This window comes from Chenopodium album, chromosome 14 (assembly GCF_948465745.1).
Source record: "Chenopodium album chromosome 14, dcCheAlbu1.1, whole genome shotgun sequence".
In the NCBI taxonomy this organism is placed as follows: Eukaryota; Viridiplantae; Streptophyta; class Magnoliopsida; order Caryophyllales; family Amaranthaceae; genus Chenopodium; species Chenopodium album.
This window is the reverse complement of record NC_137847.1, coordinates 547,978-568,242: the sequence shown is the minus strand read 5'-3', so window position 1 is coordinate 568,242 and position 20,265 is coordinate 547,978. Positions and strand designations below refer to the sequence as shown.

The window sequence follows — 20,265 nt, the reverse complement described above, 5'->3', positions numbered from 1 at the left end:
GTTATTTCCGAGGTTCCAAGAGCATCCAAAGAGACAAACTTGGTGCTCGGAATCATCTCATTCATGCTTTTGCCTACCATATTTTATCACGTCTCATGATGCTTTCATATGCCTTATGATGCCCTTGGCTTGGCCTTGCGTTGTCTTAATTGCCTTTCGAGGCTTTGCATTACCTTGTTTTGGCCCTGAGGCAAAGCTAAGAAGACACTAACCTAAATTGCCAAAAATTATCTTGTTTGTTCTTAGTTGAACTTTGTTTAACACATAAAGATTGTAAATGGGAAGACCAAACAGGATTAGAGGGAATTGTTGATATTATGCTTTGAAAATATCGAAATTAAGATGATGGAGAAAATACAAGACAATTTTGTTAACTATTATACCGAAATATTATGTATCTAACTATCACCCTCTTATTATTGTTACTCCAAATTACCTTTCAAAGAGGTACCCAAATAGTTCTAATTAGGTTCAAAGCAACGTACCAATGGTCAAATATCATAAATATCCAATTGCAATTGGCTTTGGAATACTCTTAATTCAAGTGGACCATCATGTTATTCATGTAGAACATTGTCAACATCACATCTTCAAGGAAATTTCCAATATCTAATCAAGATATATTCAAATTGTCATCATAAAAGATAAAACATACTACGTATTTGTACTGTATTAAGGTTTTATACTATTTGTCTATTTGACTAATTCTGTGTGAACTATATCCATTGTAGAAGAACTTTTATCAAGCACTTTAGCCAAACTTGTGAATTCTTTTTCACTACATCACAACTTATTTTGTCCAATCTAAGTCAAAATAATTACCAAAATGAGGGCTAAGACTTTATCTCATTCTCATAGATCATGAATGACTAATTTTTATTCTTATACGTGTTTAAATTAAGACCGTGTTTAATTGTATTATTTATCAGTTAAATTAATTGGCATCCATGAAATACGGAATATTAAACAACTTGAATGTGACAAGTCTCTTTCTGTGGGTTGAGGAGGACAACGACTACAACCAGAGTTTACAACTTTCAAGACACACCAATGACTTTCATGTCAGTTATTCACTATAACACACCAGTGACAAAGCACTAACATTAGAAAAAGTAATAACCACCAAACCAACTAACGCAAATGCACTTGAGTGCAAAATTGTTCCTTGGTGTAAAATGTGTGAAAATTTCATTATTTATCCCGTGGAAACATAATTGATCCTTGGAGGATTTTACAAGCCAAAGAAAGTCTCATTTTTCTTCAACCACCTCTTTTTTCCATGTCCATGAAGCTCACACCGAAACACATCATGTAATAATATCCTGGTCTCACCAAAAAAAAAAAAAAAAACAACTAGCAACTCCACGAGTGCCCGACGTTAAATGGCTGCAACAACTTTAAATATTCTTAAAAGGCGAAATATGGAAAATAGAAACGAATGAGAACTACCAGTGCCTGAATCAAAAGGATAAATGAGGATGTGATAATACTCAATTGTGAATAATAAATTTCGCTGTAATGTTTACAGACATATACACACAAGTAAACAATAGGCTTTGAACTAGCCAAGTGCTACAATGCAGTTACGGATCGAGAACTGCTTTTACCGAGACCCAAACCCAAGCCTAGGGGAGCACCATTTGTTCTTCCATGACTATGATGATGATTACATTGAGAATGAGAATGACCATGCCCAGTATCTGAATTCTTAGGATCGACATTAATAGCAACATCGCCATTGCCATTGGTTTGGTGAGGATGCACTACCCCATTTGGCATGTTTGGGTTGCATCCCATTTGCACCATCCCGATTTCTTCTTCATGACCTGATTCTTCAATACGCTCCACATCTTCATTGTAACCATTAATCAAAAAATCTGAACAATTTTTCCTAGCCCCGTGATCAAAGGGATTTCTAAATCGACCACCCGGACCTTTTAGATAGCTGTAACGCATTATATTTGCCATTTCATTTGTTGTTATATTACGAGATATCTGCAGGAGAAAAGAAGAGGTAGTCATGCATTAGATAGGAGGATAATACCATCTTGAGGCCAACTAAATGTAGGCTTGTGGATATAATCAATATTCTAGAAAATCAACAAAGCGAAGGTGTGGAGTAGCACAATTGCCAAAGAAGCCATATGAGAATAAGAGATGGATTGAATTTAGCTGCAGATGCTGAAGAGATGCAACAATCAAACTATGGCAATGATGGATTAAATTAAGGTGAAAGAAGAACCAAGAAACAACAGAACACAGCCACATATAATGGCTTATAGTCATTCGAAATAAAACATTCAATAATCAGAAAAAATCTCATGTAAGAACTAAGAAACACGACAGTGAAAACCACACAGGCTATAAAGATTCTAAGAACTGAGAAACAAGCTATGTGACACCCGGATCGTTGTCTGATCTGCACTAGTGTGATTGTGTTTAGTGCTCAATATCTAGTAACAGTTTGCTTGAGAATGTTGTGAAAAAGGCTATAAAGATTCCACCTTGTTTTAGCCATTTAGGGATGTCATGCAACAATCCTGGAGAAAATATCCACTACAAGATCCTTAAAATCTTCAATATCTTTCTAAGTATGAAGAATTCTCGACCAATGATTTTGCTGACCTCACAATGAAATGCCTCTCCACAAGCTGAATTCTATCCATAATGAGGGATAGTAAAATTTATAGAGTTACGTTATAATATGTATCTCCACAACCACTCAAAAGCATTAATGTGCCTCACCAGGTAACTATTTTGGAATCAAATGTGGTGAAGCAAAATCAAACTTACAATATGCATTCAAAGATCACCATATAAAAATGAGTAATCAACCTCACAGCCAGTAGCAATTTTGCCAAATAATCCTACTGATATTTAGGCAGAAAGCCCATATCCAGAAACAGTTAATTAGTTATTATGCCCCCCCCCCCCCCCCCATCTTTTTTTTCAAACACCCCCAACACAAGATATAAGCATCATCCACTTATTAGACATGTACTTGCAGAGCACATGCAGCAAAAAATAAAAATTTAAACTAAAAGAACATTTGGCAAAATCAATAAATACAGACCAATAGATATTCATTATGAACAAAATTCAAAAACACACCTGAGAAGCTTGGACAACAGTTAAGACAGCCACCCCAAAAAAGAGGAAAAAATCAGCAAGTAGAAATGATATGGCACCAATATGATGAGTACCAGCATGATTTAGCCATGCTCCAAACGAAGATGGAGCCAATGGGTCGCTGACAACCCCTGTATTGTGAATTACCAAATAAGATTATGAGCCAACAAAAAGAAATTTTCCAGTGTCAATACAACTCCGTGAAATTAACAACACAAAGCAAGTCACATACTTATAAGAGCAACTAGGCCAGTAACTATCATAGCAGAAACTTCCAGTGCAAGAAACATGAAGAACTCCCATTTGTTTTTCTGCATCAACAAAACAGAGATTTAAGTTCTCACATATATATCAGCTGATCCAAGACATGCAACACCAGATTAATTTGTCAGGAAATGCATAAAACAAAGCAGATTTATATAAATACAAGTAAACCCAATATCCGTGTTAGTAAGCCAACTAGACAGACCAAATGAACCACTACCACCTAAATCAATAATCCATCCTGAATGGTCAGCATTAACATAATAGCATGTGATACTAGTAACTTCTTCAGACAGCTATCATTTTACACAGTTTTACACATTATAGTTAAACACAGATTCATAATTAGCTTCAACAAAAATCCTCAACAGAACACAAGACTTATATTATGATAGAAGAAACAGATACAGAGCTTGTGTACCTTGCCAATACAATTTGACACCCAAGGGCAGTGGTGATCAAATTGTTCAACACAACGATCACATGTTGAACAGTGTTTTGCACGAAGAGGTCTGACAATCTATCAACACAACAAAAAGACAATATTAGTTACTACACACAGTAATTACATGGACCAGCAGCAACCAAAATACAAAAATTCACTATACCTTGCATGTTGTGCACAGTTGGGACCAGTTTCCAGCTACCAGGGCAGGATTGTCTATCTCAATTTTCAACAAGGGTTCCTGCAGGGGTGAGAAGGAAAGCACTATCAAGTTACAACACAAGTAACACAAAAGGAATACAATTTTGTAATATACATCAGCAGAAACTCCAGTACGACATTTCAACTTACATCATCCTTCATATTTTGAGCATCATGCACATTCATTCTGATATAACCCGGATCTTTTCTGAAACAAGCACAAGATGAGCCAAGTGAGAAAGTAAATTCATCGATAAAAGAAATTTCAGGGAAAAAGACCTCAATCATAAACTGTAAACCTTGGTATACAAGTGACGGGATCAACTTCATGAACCACTCAAGTAATATGGAGCCATGGAGATAACTAGGCTTACCTGCTACATCTATAGAACATGACTAATCCAGCGGTAGCCAGGAAAAAACCTAGCCATGCAAGAAGTCCAAAGCCCATTGTTAACCTTGGAAGCTTTGCATCTATAGGTTTCATTAAAATATGTCAAAATCATATAATCAAACACAAAGTTACATTTAATTTGAATGATCAGAAGTAGTTACCCAAAATCACTGAATGTGCATACAATACAAGTAGCAGCAAAATAATAAACCACAACATGGGAGCAAGTCCTAATTTTGAGAGTTTCCCAAGCCGGCTGTTTGGATCCCAACGTCTGTCGAGTAACCTTCGAGCATTTCCCTGCAGGACCAAATGTATCAGGCAACATGAAATCAATGATCAGCATACAGCAATAAGTACAGCAATGAAACGACGCAAAATTATTGCACACGGTAAAAGAGGCAATAAAAGGATCTTAAGTACAAGCATTGCCCTTCTTGATCCTATATACTTCAGTGCACATGAATTGAGGGTCAGTAAACCATGGAGAGATATGGAAGTGGTAGGACCTTAAGATTTAAATGACCTTAAGTTCTCCTAATGCAATTTCTTCCATTGTTCTGATATTTAACAACTATATGATATTATACCTAGTGTGTCAGCCACTTCTAACAATAAACAGATAGTGGATGATGTCAAAAATATTATCTAAGAATTCACATTCTAACACTGCATTCCTGCACCAATATTTATATAATCCAAAGCATAACATGCCAAATAAAATTCTTTTGAAAGAGTTACAGTACAAAAGATGGCACAAACAGATTGCAAAAGTTACGGTATCCTATTGAAGTGTTTCGAGTGGGTTGAAGGATATCATAATTCATAAACACCTTTACTATGTTCAAGCTTCAATTGCCAAGGTTACAATATCTAAGAGCTACATTAAACTTAATTTAAGCAGATTCAGGATTCTTTAATAGTGCAACAAGCAAACAGAGAACTGAGTTGAGTTCACCAAATATGACACATCATTGAGTAGCCTGAGCTAAGGATGATATACAGAAGATAATATGATCATTAAAAAAAGTGTCAATGATCTATAGGTACTTAATAAACACTAGAAAGGAAAAATTGCAAAGGCTCATCTGCAATCAATAGTTACTATAAGTCTATAAACATAATATCAAATGTACAAAGAAGATCCACACCCATACGCTAACGCATTTTATAAATAAGCAAATCAGTTTAAAACGCAAGACCTACAAGGAAAAAGGCAACTTGTCTGTGATTCTTTTCAGCAGCCAATTGTGCCGGAGTGAGTCCAGTGTTATCGGCCACAATGAGGTCTTCTTTCTTTCCAGCTTGTACCAAAACTGTGCAGGCCTCCAAGTTCCCTCGAATGGCAGCCCAATGGAGAGGGGTACAACCTAAATACAAGAAAGAAAATTGAGAACAAAAATAACATGTAAACTAAAATTTTAAACATAGATTCAGCTTCTATAATGGACTCATCATATCAGACTGCACAAAAATAATCAGAAATCAGCATTATACCTTCCTTATCTTGCCGTCCTCGATAAGCATCTAAAAAGAGAAGAAGACGTATAGAATCAGCAAATCCTTTGTATGCTGCCCTATGGTTGTCAGATTTCAAGTAAACAAGCACCAAAAATATTATTTTACTTTTGCAGAAGAGAAAAGAACAACAACATTGCTAAGATACCAAGTCGACCACATGAACAACACACATCTACATTCAAAATCTTACATCATAGAATCTCCTTTTATTCAATACAGATATGCAACTACAAAATGTTACTTGTTTCACTCATTTATTGTTAATGAAAGTACAGCAAAATTCACAAAATTCATATGTAGACATCAAGTATTGTGAAATATCATGTGAGTATTTTTCCCCTTTTTAAAATGAATATATTTATCAGTTTTTATAGCTTAGCCTCTCTGCTAACAAGATTAAACAAATGTTAAATCAGGGATGAATGGGTACTAGAGCCATACATGGAATACTAAGAGCAATAACTTGAATTTATCCACTATCTTAAAGGGAATAAGAAACAGAAACAGAAAAATGTGGAAATGCAATAACTAGAGTAAAATTCAATAATTTTTCTTCGAAATCTAGTGCAGCTTTGCTTATTGTTAACAAAAAATGCTAATAGAGAGAGCGCCAAAGTAAGTTAAGTTTATTTACTTTATTCTCAGTGATTTAAAAAAGAAAAGGTCAATTTGTGACTCTAAACTCTAAAGGTCCTTGAAGGAATGAAGTTTGCTGGCCTTTCAAATAGAACATTTTCTCCTCGGTTTCTTGAGTTTCCAAGTAAATTTGAAAATGGGAAACATGCCCTTCACGAGAGTTTCAAACTTTCCGTGCAATAAAGTTGTATTGAGAGTGAACTCAACTAGAAAACAAATTTCTAATTAAGTACAAGAGGTTCCAAGAAGAATAAGAATCAAGACTGAAAAAACAGGGGAAGAATGAAGAAAAATCTCTATCTGCATAAATATATGCACATCCAGATTTCATAATTATAAGGATTAAATTGCTTAAACGTTGTTTTAGCCATTAGCCCAAAATTTAAACATAGACATCATCAGCAACATTGTGCTAGACTGCTTGTTCTCGAGGTTTACATAAGTCACACGCAAAAACAGGGTAAATAAGAGCATTACTCTCTTTATTGTACTAGCACTTTCATTTTGCCACAATTTTTCTAATCAATGCCCTTATATGATGCCTTTACTGAGGAGTAATTAGATTCAGATATAGACATAATAAGCAATGAAAATTTGACAACAATAGAATTAATGCAGCCGCCTTGGACAAGTAGCAGTTCTAATTCAAGCACAAGTTTCTGTTCATACCAGTGCAAAGGACTTCTTCCATCATTATCCGGAACATCTGGATCAGCATTCCATTTCATAACAATATGATAAAGGAAAGCTGTCTGGCCATACTGGGCTGCAACATGAGTTGTCTGCAAATAGCTCACCAGTTATTACTGTTGCAACATTGAAGCATGAAGCAGAAATACTTTATCCTATTTACTAATCGTGAAACACATATATTTAATTAAAAATAAAAATCATAAAACAATATTATAACCAGCTAAAACAAAAATACAAGCTTGTAATGCCACCAGCTTTCCATAGCTGATCACCAGAGAAATGAGTTATCAGCTATCTAGCCAAGACCATAAAATTATCACTACAAAACTAAAGAAACGGCAAGAGAAACAAACATGCCCCTGTAGCTACACACTAACCTACATGGTGCAGCAGACTCATAGTGAACAAGCAAGTAAAAACTACACAAGTGAAACAGATCTGGTATGCTAGGGGGGTAAAGACATCACAGGATGAATTGCTGCTTAATTTGAATAAAAGAATTTGAACACCAAAGTACACAAAGGATTCCAATTAATCTCTAGTCCACAAATTTAAGTGTCAAGTCTCCAACCCAATTACAGACCAGTGAACATCCTAGCTATACTACGGTAAATGTATTCAGCTTAATCCTTCAATGCACTATAACCTGCACCTTACGATAAAAGGCTCAAAACACAATACGCTAAAATAACTTTTGCACTAAACATATCATATGTCAGAAAACCATAAAAGTTTTGTGCAAAATCATTCAAAAAATTCCCAACAAATAACCTTTGCATTAAACATAATATATCATCCTCTTCACGCATATAAGTTTTGTGTACCTTGTGCTTCATTGCTTCAACAAAAATGCTACAAGAGCTTTCTATCAAATATATCAGATAAACTAGGATGGTTATCAATGTAATGCTACTCGACCTGAACATGAGAAATACTACTTGTTTGGTATACTTACATATCTATTTCCTGGGAAGCAGAAGTATATGCATGTGTTTGGTCGACAATTACACGGCTTCTTCCTAGAAAATTCATGGAGGAAGTTACTTGCCAAATCCCCCAAAGAAAGCAGAACTTCTCATGGGCAAAAGAATTTCTTGTATTCAACCAAACATATTTTGGCACTCCCAACATCTAATCAAACAGAAACTATCCACTTATCCAGTACACGTGTTTATTTAACATATCCTTCAAGCCTTAAAAATCATGGTACAATGATGATAATGCTTAGATACTAATTTGCCTGTCTTCCAGATACAATAACTACAGAAGTACATTTTCAGGTCAAAGTAATCTCACGTAGCATAAGGTAAAGAATGTGTGTCATACTTTGAAAGGAAATTAAAGAAAACTAAACTTTAAGAACATGGAACAAACGAAGAAGACCCCTCCATAAAAAAAAGGAATACGATTTGGATTACTACACCAATTGCTCGACAGCTTCACTAACAAATTAATAAATGACCTCCCATAATTCTATAAAAATACAGATAAAGGGGGCAACCTGATAACCGTACATATCAGCAGCATTAACTCGAGCACCCTCTTGCAAGAGAAGCTCAGCAACCTGGACTGCTCCCCGTACAGCACTCCAATGCAATGCTGTCTGCCCAGTGTGATCAGCTGCATTTACATCTCCACCATGCTATAGATAAAGAATGAAACAACAAAAACCATGCAATTAGTTAAAAGTTTAATACTGACCAAAGTTTAAAGAGAAAACTACTTATACACATATACAACAGCTATAAAACTCAACTCAGCAAACAAACAAATGTTTACACCATGCCTAAAAAGCAGATTAACAGTGTCTCCAATGGCCCTATCTTATAAGTAATATTTCACCATTTCAATATTTCGCCATTTCACCAACACAAACCTATGAGTGCTGGGATAAATTGTGAAAAACAACATTAAGCCCTGTGACAAATAACACTTAAGGAGCAGAATTAGCCAAAACCACCAGTAAATGATCCAATACAGGAAAATAATAAAACCCACACTTTCAAGCATTTAATCTAATTTATACTGCAAATGCTTGTCGACACAGCTCCACAAAGGCTCTCACGAATGAGAACACAATAAAATCACAAAAACTCATCTCACCAAACAGAAACAACTCCCTGATGTTTCACATAGAATACTCAACCGCTCACCAGCATGAACAATTGAGCGTATAAATTAAATCCAGGAAACGAAATGCAATTGAGCCTCCTAAGCTACATATGCTGATAGTATCAAAAACATGCCCAAATTTCTAAACGTCACCAATTCACCAAATAAAAAATCATAAAGAATAAGGACGTTCACTGAGATATCATGACTTTTGGAGTATTTTGACACTGCCTTAGTGTCTTATGTATACTATAATAGGTGTTGTGGTTTATAGTCCATACAATTTATCAATAGCCATTTACCTATAATATGATACAATACTAACCTCTTTTACTTGATTACCCAATATGGCCCATGGTGAATATATATCCTACTCTCCTAGTGTTGATGACAATTGACAATTTTATCCTAAAAGGAATTTGTATGTTATCTTCCAACAATTGGGAACAATCCCTTTTCTCAATAGGAGCCAAATTTCAAGATACCACCAAATACCACCCAACCATGAAGCACATTAGTTATGATATGAGAAGGGGATAAAAAACAAGAACAAAAAAAGGGAAAAAAAGACTGAATATGATCCTTGATACCCGAACTCTTTATTGCATCACAAGTACTTATACACTTGATTATGTGTATGGGCGCTTGTTTGCTTCATTTTGGATCAAAAACATGCAACGTTATTATAAATAACACAGACCTTGATAGTGTCACTAAGAGCAGCATGAATGTTAACAATAAGGTAACATTCCCTCAAGTCCCTAACTCCCCAATTATATGTGATAATCAACAACTAGCTACTCGGCTCAACCAACACCCTGAAAACCCCATCCTATATATTGATTCAATAGCATTTCCACTCGAGATGACATAGGATATCTCACTAGAACAAACCCAATGAACGTCCAAAAACAGCTAGAAGAAGCCCCTTTCGGTCAGTCAAATGTATGTTCAGGTATCACAGGCAAAACTTGCAACAGGCAGGTAGATTTTTCCTCTCTCCCGGAAGACATTTAATGCCAGAAATGCCCCTCTATATTAGCCAAAAATATTCCCGAAACAACCTTATAGTCAGAGTACTCACAAGATACCCACAAGGGTTTCAATGAACCTATTATTATCCCACCCTGAACACACACAAACACATAAATCCAAGTATCCAATCACTATTTCATAAAATAAAAAAAAATAAAAAATAAAAAATAAAAAAAAGAAGAAGTAAATAATAGATAAAAAGTATCCAAACCCAAAATTGCAGAAAATTATAATGCAAAATTAACTACTGTATGAATAAATTATGTACAGTTGTGCTAACTTTGTCCCAAATTAACAAGCCAAAATTCTATTTCACTCCCTTTATTTTAGTAGTACCTTTAAATTTAAATATATATAAGTAAACATTATAAAAAGTTGAGGATTTGAAAGTAAATTTATAGACGAATTTGACAAGATTCCACAAACTATATTTTTCTTTGTGTATAAATCACAAAAGACAGTTAAATGAAGTGTGTGAATAGCAACAAAATGAAACATGAGCAAACCAGAAGAAATGGAAGGAGTAGTTCATTAGCTAAATTCCAAATATAGTAATATAATAGTTTCAGCAGTAGCCTTAATGATAGTGAAAAGAGGCAACATTGTAAGATAGAAATTTACAAAAATGACAAAAGTAGAGGATAGGTGTAATATTTCAGCTAAATCCCTTGAATTTGACCCCAATATCAAATGTTCCTAGGCCTACCTATTATTTCAGGACAGACAGAGGGTGTCTTTATCCAACAGGTGCAATCAGCCAATCGCTTAAACTAGCTCATTTCATAGCCCTCCAAAATGTGCAACAGCAAAAACAATAAAAGTTCAATGGCATTGACCACTAGACCCTTCCAGGAAATTGAGCAATCGAAACATTATCCTGCACTCTTCTCCCAAAGATGAACCCCTATTTGGTAAGCAAGCCCCTAAATGCCCCTAAATACACCACAGATGGTAGATATAGCACGCGAAAGTGGACCTAATCTCAAAGATGAATTCATCATGCCTAGGAGTATGTTATTCAATGCAAAAACATACTATAAAATCTTCACCATAATACCTCATACATGTCGAAATAAACTACGTAGTAATAAAGGACCGGTTCAAAAATTTCTCAATATCTTCCCACTCATCCAAAAAAAGAAACAGTCTTGAAGTTCAACTGATTCACAAAAATGCAGCAACTAACATTGCACAAAAACTCAAACTTAACAAACATTCGAAATCAAGCTCAAGCTAGTAATATCTTCAAATTAACATTTCTAAACACAAACAACCTTCAACCACATTGCTTCCAACATTATCACAAATCACAAAACTAATTCTATTCAATACATACAAGAAATAATCAACATACTAGTACAAAATCAACAAAAAAAAAAAATGAAAAAAATGGCAGAAAATTTTGAATTGAAGAACCTCAAGAATGTAGCGAGCAGCAGCAGTACGATTGTTGAGAGCAGCCCACTGCAACGCAAAGTAACCAAGAGCATCAGGTTCACAAACAGAGCAATTTTCTCTCTCCACTAATCTCTGAAGCTTCTCCATATCACCATACGCCGCAGCAGTATAAACATCGTCTTTCAAACTCTCCTCATTTTCTCTCTCCTCCGCCATTGAAGTCGACGATGAAGCTTCCGCCGCCACTGATCGATCTCTCGATTGCACGACTTCTTCTTCAACTATTTCGATTTCCGACGACATTTGAGCTAATTAATCTTGTTACAAATTCAGCTGGAAAACAAATGAATCCGGAACAATAAAATTCAATTGAATTGAGAAGAAATTGAATTGAAGGAATGTATAATTGAAGATTGAGGAGGTTTCTAGGGTTTTTCGAGGAGTTGTCCGTGTTGACTGGGGAAACGGTAAATGAAGAGAGAGAGAGGACAGAGAGTATGTATGGAGATGGCGATTCCAAGGTGGCCTGTTGAAAATGATTTTTATTGTGTTTTTCTTTTTTTCTTTTAATTAATTAAAGAGTATTTAATCAAGCTACTACTAGTCTACTACTCATTTTTTGGTTATCATTATTGATTAATCTCTCCTCCTATAAATAAAATTTGAACTCATGTTTTGGTTATCATTCTTGATTTTGTTTAATGCTCTATTAACGGCTTTGAATATGTCGTATAATTTATCAAAAAAAACACACTTCAATTTTTCAATTCAACAAATATAACGTTTATAGAAACATTTATCAATGCAATACTTTAAATTACATATTAATAAAGTTTTTTAAAATTTATATCATCAATACTATATTAATATATTTAAAAATAGTTTACATGAAAACATTTGTTTTTAATGTGATAGGTAAAAAAAAAAAAATCGAAGGAGATTGATTGTGAAACCAAGATATAATAAGTGATTTAGATTGTTTTTGGGTCAAACCAGGTAGGGATTAAGGCAAACTAGACCAAGGTGTTGCACTTTGTGCAATTTAGACCCTTAACTAAGACTTGTTGAAAAAGAATGAGGTTTGTCAACATGCTTGAGAATTTAGCCTATCAAAGTTGAATGTTCCAAATCAAATAAATATAATTCGGGCTTGTTCGAATATTTGCTCCAAATAAAACAAGCAGATGAGGTAAATAGACTTCTGTTATAGTCGAAAATTAAGCCAAGCCCAGCCCTAAACTGCAAGTCAAGAAGAGAACCTCAAAAACACCCTTTGTAAATGATTCAAAAGCTGAAATTCTATATAAGTTTATCATTGGTATTTGATCTACTAATGCTAGCCACTTCAAACTAAAAATAAAAAACTTCCTTCCTAAAGAAACTTTAATGGTAAAACAACTTTACAAAACCAAAATCCGATCAAAACCAATGAACCTGACCACTGAGCAATGCAATCCCTACCATTTCTGTACACCATCAGCATATTCTAAAGTACCTCTTGATTTCTTCCTGTCTATGCAACAACTTATTGATTCTAACTATGACTATCAAGAAGCCAATAAATAGTTGACCTGCTGGTTTTTGTTAGATGCATCAGCATCGCCATGATAAGAACTCACTCTATGCAGTATTTACAGCATCAACAGGTCAGACCTCTCCTCTCAGTTACTTAGCCATGGAAGAATCCAGCAAGGCCAGATATTCATTAAGAGCTTCGGCTTCTTTGGTCACATCAATGTCATAATCTGAAAATGCGTCACCTCTATGTAATTCCTCTACGAGTTCATCTTCCATCTCAAGGTCCCGTTCTTCCCCTTCACGAGAACTTGATGGACTCTCTCTCTCTTCACCACTGGAAATTGGCAAGTTTTCTCTTTCTCCGGCAGTTGAACTGGTAGCAGGATCGAAATTTGGTATAGAGCCATCAACAGAAGCAGAGGACATCTGACCTTGTGCAAGCAGCTCATTTAATGCCGCAGTTCTTGTTCCGTGGGAATTAACCACAGCAATCACTGCACACCAAAATTCAACCAGATAAGTCGTTTGCAGAAGGACATGGCAGAAGAAGCATACAACTTACATCCTATGTCAATTTTTTTTTCTTTTTTCTAGTGGGGGCAAAGAGGGCAAACATATAATACAGACTCATTAGAAACACCAGTATTCATGTCAGTCTAAAGGATACGAGATTATCATATAATTCATATACTTCATATACCAGAGAAAAACTGAAAGAGGTTGCACAAATTAACCTCAAAAGAAAATTTCAAACACTCAATAAATAAATGACCAACTAAAGATCCCCAATACTTTTAATTTCCCACAACCCAGGTTCCAAAGGACATAAGGCTTTAAGAAGTAGTAATACATTTATATGGTGATATTTAAACAATTTGAAAGTATGTTATCCTAGGGCTAAAGACATGAAAATATCATAAATGAATTTCCTTTGTCAATGGTGCATTGGTGCACTAAGGTATTAAAGTATCCCTTCAAAATAAATAAAAGAAAATTCAAAGTGGTTAGGACTTACTAAATACTTTTTGGAACAAAATAATTCAAACCAGAGGTCATCAAAATATAAGAAGGATAAAAAAAAAAAAAATAAATAAAAAACTCCATTTAATACCAGGTAAATCTACCTTGTGATCTTTCAAAACCCATGGATACAAGTTCGTCAGTTATTGAATCCACATGTTTCTGTTGTCTTTTCCTCTTCTTAGATTCAATATCAAGCTGCAAACAAAATGAAGGCAGATGAAGAATTTGGAAATATAAATAAAGGTTAAATCTACTCAGAATATCAATAAAAGGGTTGTATTGTACGAAGGGCATAATAGTTACCTGTATCTTAGAGTTAAGCTCTGGGTTAGTCAGATCATCCAAGGCCTTTTGTGTGTCATTCTCATGCCTTCGGAGGACTTCTGCAGCAAGCTCCCTCTCAAACCTGAAAAAAGAACAATTTATAGCTTTGATGACAGAATATGATCTTAAAAATTTTATAAGTTTTTTAATATTAAATCCCTTAAGTCTACTTTTTATTTTGGGTGAGGGTCAACCTGACAGGTAAATGATATAGCAAAATATTTGATGAACAGCAAGTTGCCTTTTCCTGGATTTGACGTCATATAGTACTACAGAATATTTTTAGATGCAGTCATTTACAGGTCAACAATAATTAACTGAAATGACAAATGTGCTTGAAATAGATCGCATCCCTCTTGCATTTTTACACCTTTAGTATGATGTTAGTTCATAAGGATGTGTGAATGACGAACACAAAAGATCAATCTAAGTAGAAAACTTCCTACAAATAATCACCTTTGGCCATAACAATTATAAGTAGGAAATAGCATTGGGAACAAAGTGAGTTGTTTTTTTTTTTTTTTTTTTTAACGTGAAGAACAAGTGAGCTTACCCAATGGTCTCTAACACTTGCACCATTTGAAGATCAACAGCTTTGCCAAGGGGAGTCTTTCCAAACTTCTTCTGTTCCCTGCAAGAAGTTAAACATGATAAGAGTATAGAAGCAACTAAATGGAACAATTAGAGTTAATGAACAAATACCTAATTTCTTGTTGACGCTTGATATCATCTTCCCGCTTCTTTGCCTTCTTTTCTTTCTCCTCCTCTAGAAAATTGATAGCACTTTCAGCATCCTGCTCATTCATCTTCAGAGCTCTCTTAGCTTCATATTCATGATAGCCCATGCCCATTAGCAGTGATAAGGCTTCATCTGATACTTGAAGCTGAAAAAAATATATATATACATCATCATTTAAAGCAGTATGTGAAGCCCGTCTGATAACTGGCAAAAGGTATAGAATGAATATGAATAGTAAATAGAGATACAGCAATAGAGACAGAAAACAAGGATCATGAAATCTTTTATAGTCCCAAAAACCAGAAAAAAAAAAAAATCAATCCATCCACTTCAAAATCAAGTACTACCAGAGAATAGCTCATTATTCTTATCCTGAATCCTCAAACTGTTTACAACGCTAAACAGTCCCCAATCTCATAATCTCTTGGCCAAAATCATTCTATCACAAGGCAGATAGCCAGATACACACTACAACACCTAGAACTCTATAAGACAAACCTGTACGGTGCACTAATGGCACAGAGGAAAAGCAGAAAAGAATCTACATAGAAAGGGTGCCCCTGATTTTTAAGGAGGGGGGGGGGGGGGGGGAGTTTAACAGACTTTTTCATTTTTCCATAAAGAAACATCTACTTCTTGAAAATCAAACAGGTTAAAAGACAATTAAGGAGGTGATCAAAGGAGGTAAGCCGCTCATAATAATCTTAAAGAACACAAGATAGAACTAACTGTTCCACACCTTAGAGTATCTTGCTTTGGCAGATGTCAAAGCTTCTCTAGATTTATCCAATTTGCCACAGTGAAAAGCTGCAACACCTTCCAAGAGCTCTAACCTCAAATATCTAGGAGGAACCAAACAAAAATAGAATTATGCAGCAGTCTTCCTTCCATGGCAAACTACAGAATAGGAAAGAAGGAGGTAACCTACAATGCAATCTCTGGGCTACGACTACTCTGGAGCTCTCTTGCACGAGAGGCATTCTTTCCATGGGAGCGTTCAATACCTACTCTAGCTTTTGCAAGACGCTCACCAGCCAACGCGAGCAAGTTGATGTCACGAAGCATAAAATAGCACCACACCATGTCAATTTGAAGGATTGGAACATTGTCAATACACTGCGAACATGAACCATTGAATAAGCACACACATATTTATATGCAAGAAAAAACATGAAGAAAGCCAATAACCAGATACACTCAGATATGCAGAATAAATACAGTAACTTGCAATTCCTTAAGAAACTCGGGGTAAAAACGAATGACTAATGTAATACCTCTATGAGTTTTGAGTCACAGAGAGAAAACGCCTCCTGAAAAACATAATGCATCTCATGTTAACAACTTCAAATTCAGAGAAGAGTTACGCAAAAAGGTCGAATTTGTATGACAATAATTTCTTATTCACAATAAACTCTCCGCATAGACGTGCTGCCACTAACCTCTCCCATTTCAAGCACCTCTAATGCGTCTTTGTATTGCTGTGTTCTCATTAGCTGCTTTCCTTTAGTATGCAGCATAAGGCCCATCATTATTGCCCTGTCATACACAAAATATAAGGCAAACCCGCACATGTGGTTGCTTCTCATTTTCTCAACATCTGAAACTAAAGAGAGATTCAAAGATTCCAGATGGTGCATACAGTAACTTGCAATAAGCAAACACATACCTTTGATCAGTCTCAGAACCCATATTAACCTTCTGCCCTCTTTGATCCTCAAGCTCAATGTTGTAGTCATCAATAGGTAGCGATCCATCAGCATGTCTCTTAGCAAGCATAGCAACAGCCGCCCTGGTAAATTTAAAGAAAGATAACTTTCAGGCATTAAGCATTAGGGGCCAGCAATCATGCTAAGATTTCTGTTAAAGCGGGCAATAACCAACCTCGTTCTCTTTTAAATTTAAATCAAGCAAGTTAATGTAAGTTCAAACAAACGATTGTAAGCAATAATTCAAAAGCCCAGAGTCCCAAGTGACAATATGAAAGTTCAAATGATTCGAGAATAAGTCAAAGATACCACAGGTGCACAACAATATGATCCACAGACAGCATGCCTTTCTAAAGCAATTCAGTTCAGAATACGAAACCCCCTTATAATCAAACAGAACAGCATAAACATTATTAGGCCCAAAGCTTTCAATTCTCACTAACATTACTATAGAATGGCACTTCTTCCCAGCTTCCCTAGTTCCAATATTTACATACAAGGAGATTAATGAATATGCTTTGATGATTAAAGATGTGAAACCTTTCATAAAGATATAAAATCACCATATTACAGCCCAATTCCTTTTATGTCACTTTTACTTGGTGAAGAAGAAAATACTACTTAAAGTGAGAACATGAAATTTAATCCCCTAATTCATCAAAACAAAAACCCTTTACAATAATTCATGCTATCAAAACATAAATCAACATAATTTCCCCAACTGACTTACATGATCAACAACCCAAAACCCTTATCCCAAACCCAAAAAAAATCAAAACTTTCACAATCAAATCCAACCAAAACAATTAAAACATACGACAAATTAATAGCACAAACAAAAAAAATAAGATTAAGAATTTACTTAAGACGAGTGAGTCTAGAAGAGCGCTGTTCTTCAGCCATCAATTCCTGCTGAAAAGACTTGCCCTCATCAACATTAACACGAGTAACCAAAATCTTGGCATTGTTTTTGAGACCCAATTCACTTAATTTAAGGTTGTTTTGATCATCAGTTTGGTCTTTAAGTAATCGACCGCCAAAAATAAGATTGATTGAAGAAGGGGTACAATTTGATCGGTTAGCAACCTCTTGACGCAACATGGGTACAGTCCAATTCTCTAATTCAACCTCTAAAATACCTGACCATGTTCCTGCTATCTTCAATTTCGCCGCCATTGTTAGAGTGATTGCAGAGGAAAGAGAGAGGAATTGGGAATTCTAAGACTAGAGTCCTTGGTATCTTTCGGTGACGAATGACTATTTATTGACTTAAAAAGGAGAAAATCCAAGGGAATTAAATACCCTTAGAGGGTGTTTGGTATGTGCAAATTTGGGGTGGGAATTAGAGTTTTGGACGGTTTTTTATTTTTTTTTTTTTTAATAATGAGTATTATAATTGACTATTGTGCTATACGGAGTACTTCTCTACAAATTTTTATACTTCGTATGTATTTTCAATTATCAATTATCAATAATTTAAAAAATTGAGTTATCTACAATGTTTCATTTGTTGATGTAAAAGAGTTCATCATTAATCATTAATTTAAATAAATTTATCTTTTAAACAAATTAATACTCCGTATATTGATTTATATACGGTGAAGCAAACGAATACTATACTAGTACTGAAATAAAGCACAACAAACTTTTGTACATCCCTTTTAAAAAATTATGTTTGACGGTTTTGCCCCTGTGTGGAATGATGGCTTTGCCCTTATATTGAATTTTGGACTCTTAACTTTCCTAAAACAATAATAACAAACCGAATAACAAAAAAATTGGCATGTTCATTAAGAGAGCACGATTTACAAAGAGGTGTGACAAATCAAAATCAGCTTATCGACCTTGAGATTTAGTGTTATTGTATATAATTAAGACGAGTTGGCTAAAAATGAGATGTAGCATAAGTAAAAGTGGATCATATCTAAGCAGATGAGAGTAAAGTGGATCATAGTTATTTAATTATATGGTTCATTCAATTTTATTATATATAAAATTGAATTTAAGTTGGATTTGAAAAGCTAAGATTAATATTGGTGCTTTTTTTTATACGAAGTACAAAAGGACTAACATAGATTATATTGTAAAAGTCACATTCTCTACTTTGATGAAATATGTTAAGCTATCAAGTGTTACTAGTAACAAGAATGAAGTTGAGGATTTTTTTTATGTTCAAGTATGAACTTATTTAGTGGTTTTGATAATAAATGTCCCATACATAATATAATGTAAATTAAATATAACTTTTTTAAAAGGATAATTGTACTTGAGTAACATCCACATCATCATTTAAGGATTTTGAAAGATATGGATTTACACACAAGTTGAACAAGTTCCATTTTGAATGGTCTAAAGACATGATACATTTGAATGTTAAGATCGATCTATTAGTTCTATTTATTTGTTGTCTAGTAATAAATCTAGTCATTTTGAAGAATAATATTGTTATAATTGGAATGATCAACTCAAACCTTCTCTTTAATGTTTTTTGCTACTAGTTACAAAAAGGACTATTCAAATTCGAAAAAAATTGGGTAAGACGAACTCAATGATGAGTCCAATATATCAGACAATAATAATCTAATATCTGACAATAATATTTTAATATATAATATTAATATTCTAATATATGATATTAATAATCTAATATTTGACGACACTAATATAATATCTAACATTAGATTATTAATGTCATACATTAAAATATTATTGACAAAATATGATGAGTCCCGTTTCACGTAAAAGTTTCTCATTCAAATTACTTCCCGATAAGCATTAACCAAGTATATACTTTTGATTATTTTTTTCTTTTTTTGAATAATATACTTTTGATGTTGATTGTTCATCCCCAGCCCCTATTCCATTTGAATCAGATTATTTATCAACTAGAACAAGTGTAAATATTATCTACTGGTATATTCTTACATATATAGAGTATTTATCAACCACATAATACATCAACTTAGCTTGTAATTTCATAATCTTAATGATAAAATCATGGGGTAAAAAGATGACAATCAAGTGCAATGAATAGTTTTAAAAGTCTACATTAATTAAAGCTTTGTACGTGCTCTTAATTGTTACATCTTATATATAAAGTGTGTGCCAGGCCATATAACATGCCCAA

At 34.4% G+C, this 20,265-nt stretch overlaps 2 protein-coding genes across 2 annotated transcripts; both read right to left on the bottom strand.

Moving 5' to 3' along the window:
• Positions 1 to 1,456: 1,456 nt before the first annotated feature.
• Positions 1,457 to 12,347, bottom strand: LOC145579748 (protein S-acyltransferase 24-like). The gene is made up of 13 exons (XM_081636989.1): positions 11,847 to 12,347; positions 8,785 to 8,925; positions 7,260 to 7,372; positions 5,931 to 6,010; positions 5,640 to 5,803; positions 4,595 to 4,733; positions 4,414 to 4,513; positions 4,190 to 4,247; positions 4,002 to 4,079; positions 3,815 to 3,913; positions 3,362 to 3,440; positions 3,112 to 3,260; positions 1,457 to 1,995 (listed from the first exon to the last, which is right to left on the bottom strand). The coding sequence occupies exons 1-13, from the start codon at positions 12,129 to 12,131 to the stop codon at positions 1,573 to 1,575; spliced, it is 1,908 nt and encodes a 635-aa protein (XP_081493115.1). The 5' UTR covers positions 12,132 to 12,347; the 3' UTR covers positions 1,457 to 1,572.
• A 735-nt stretch (positions 12,348 to 13,082) lies between these two features.
• Positions 13,083 to 18,369, bottom strand: LOC145578444 (uncharacterized). Its single transcript, XM_081635759.1, has 11 exons — positions 18,001 to 18,369; positions 17,099 to 17,221; positions 16,872 to 16,968; positions 16,707 to 16,742; positions 16,361 to 16,548; positions 16,172 to 16,274; positions 15,396 to 15,577; positions 15,247 to 15,324; positions 14,673 to 14,775; positions 14,471 to 14,564; positions 13,083 to 13,840 (listed from the first exon to the last, which is right to left on the bottom strand). The coding sequence occupies exons 1-11, from the start codon at positions 18,312 to 18,314 to the stop codon at positions 13,494 to 13,496; spliced, it is 1,665 nt and encodes a 554-aa protein (XP_081491885.1). The 5' UTR covers positions 18,315 to 18,369; the 3' UTR covers positions 13,083 to 13,493.
• Between the last annotated feature and the right edge of the window lie 1,896 nt (positions 18,370 to 20,265).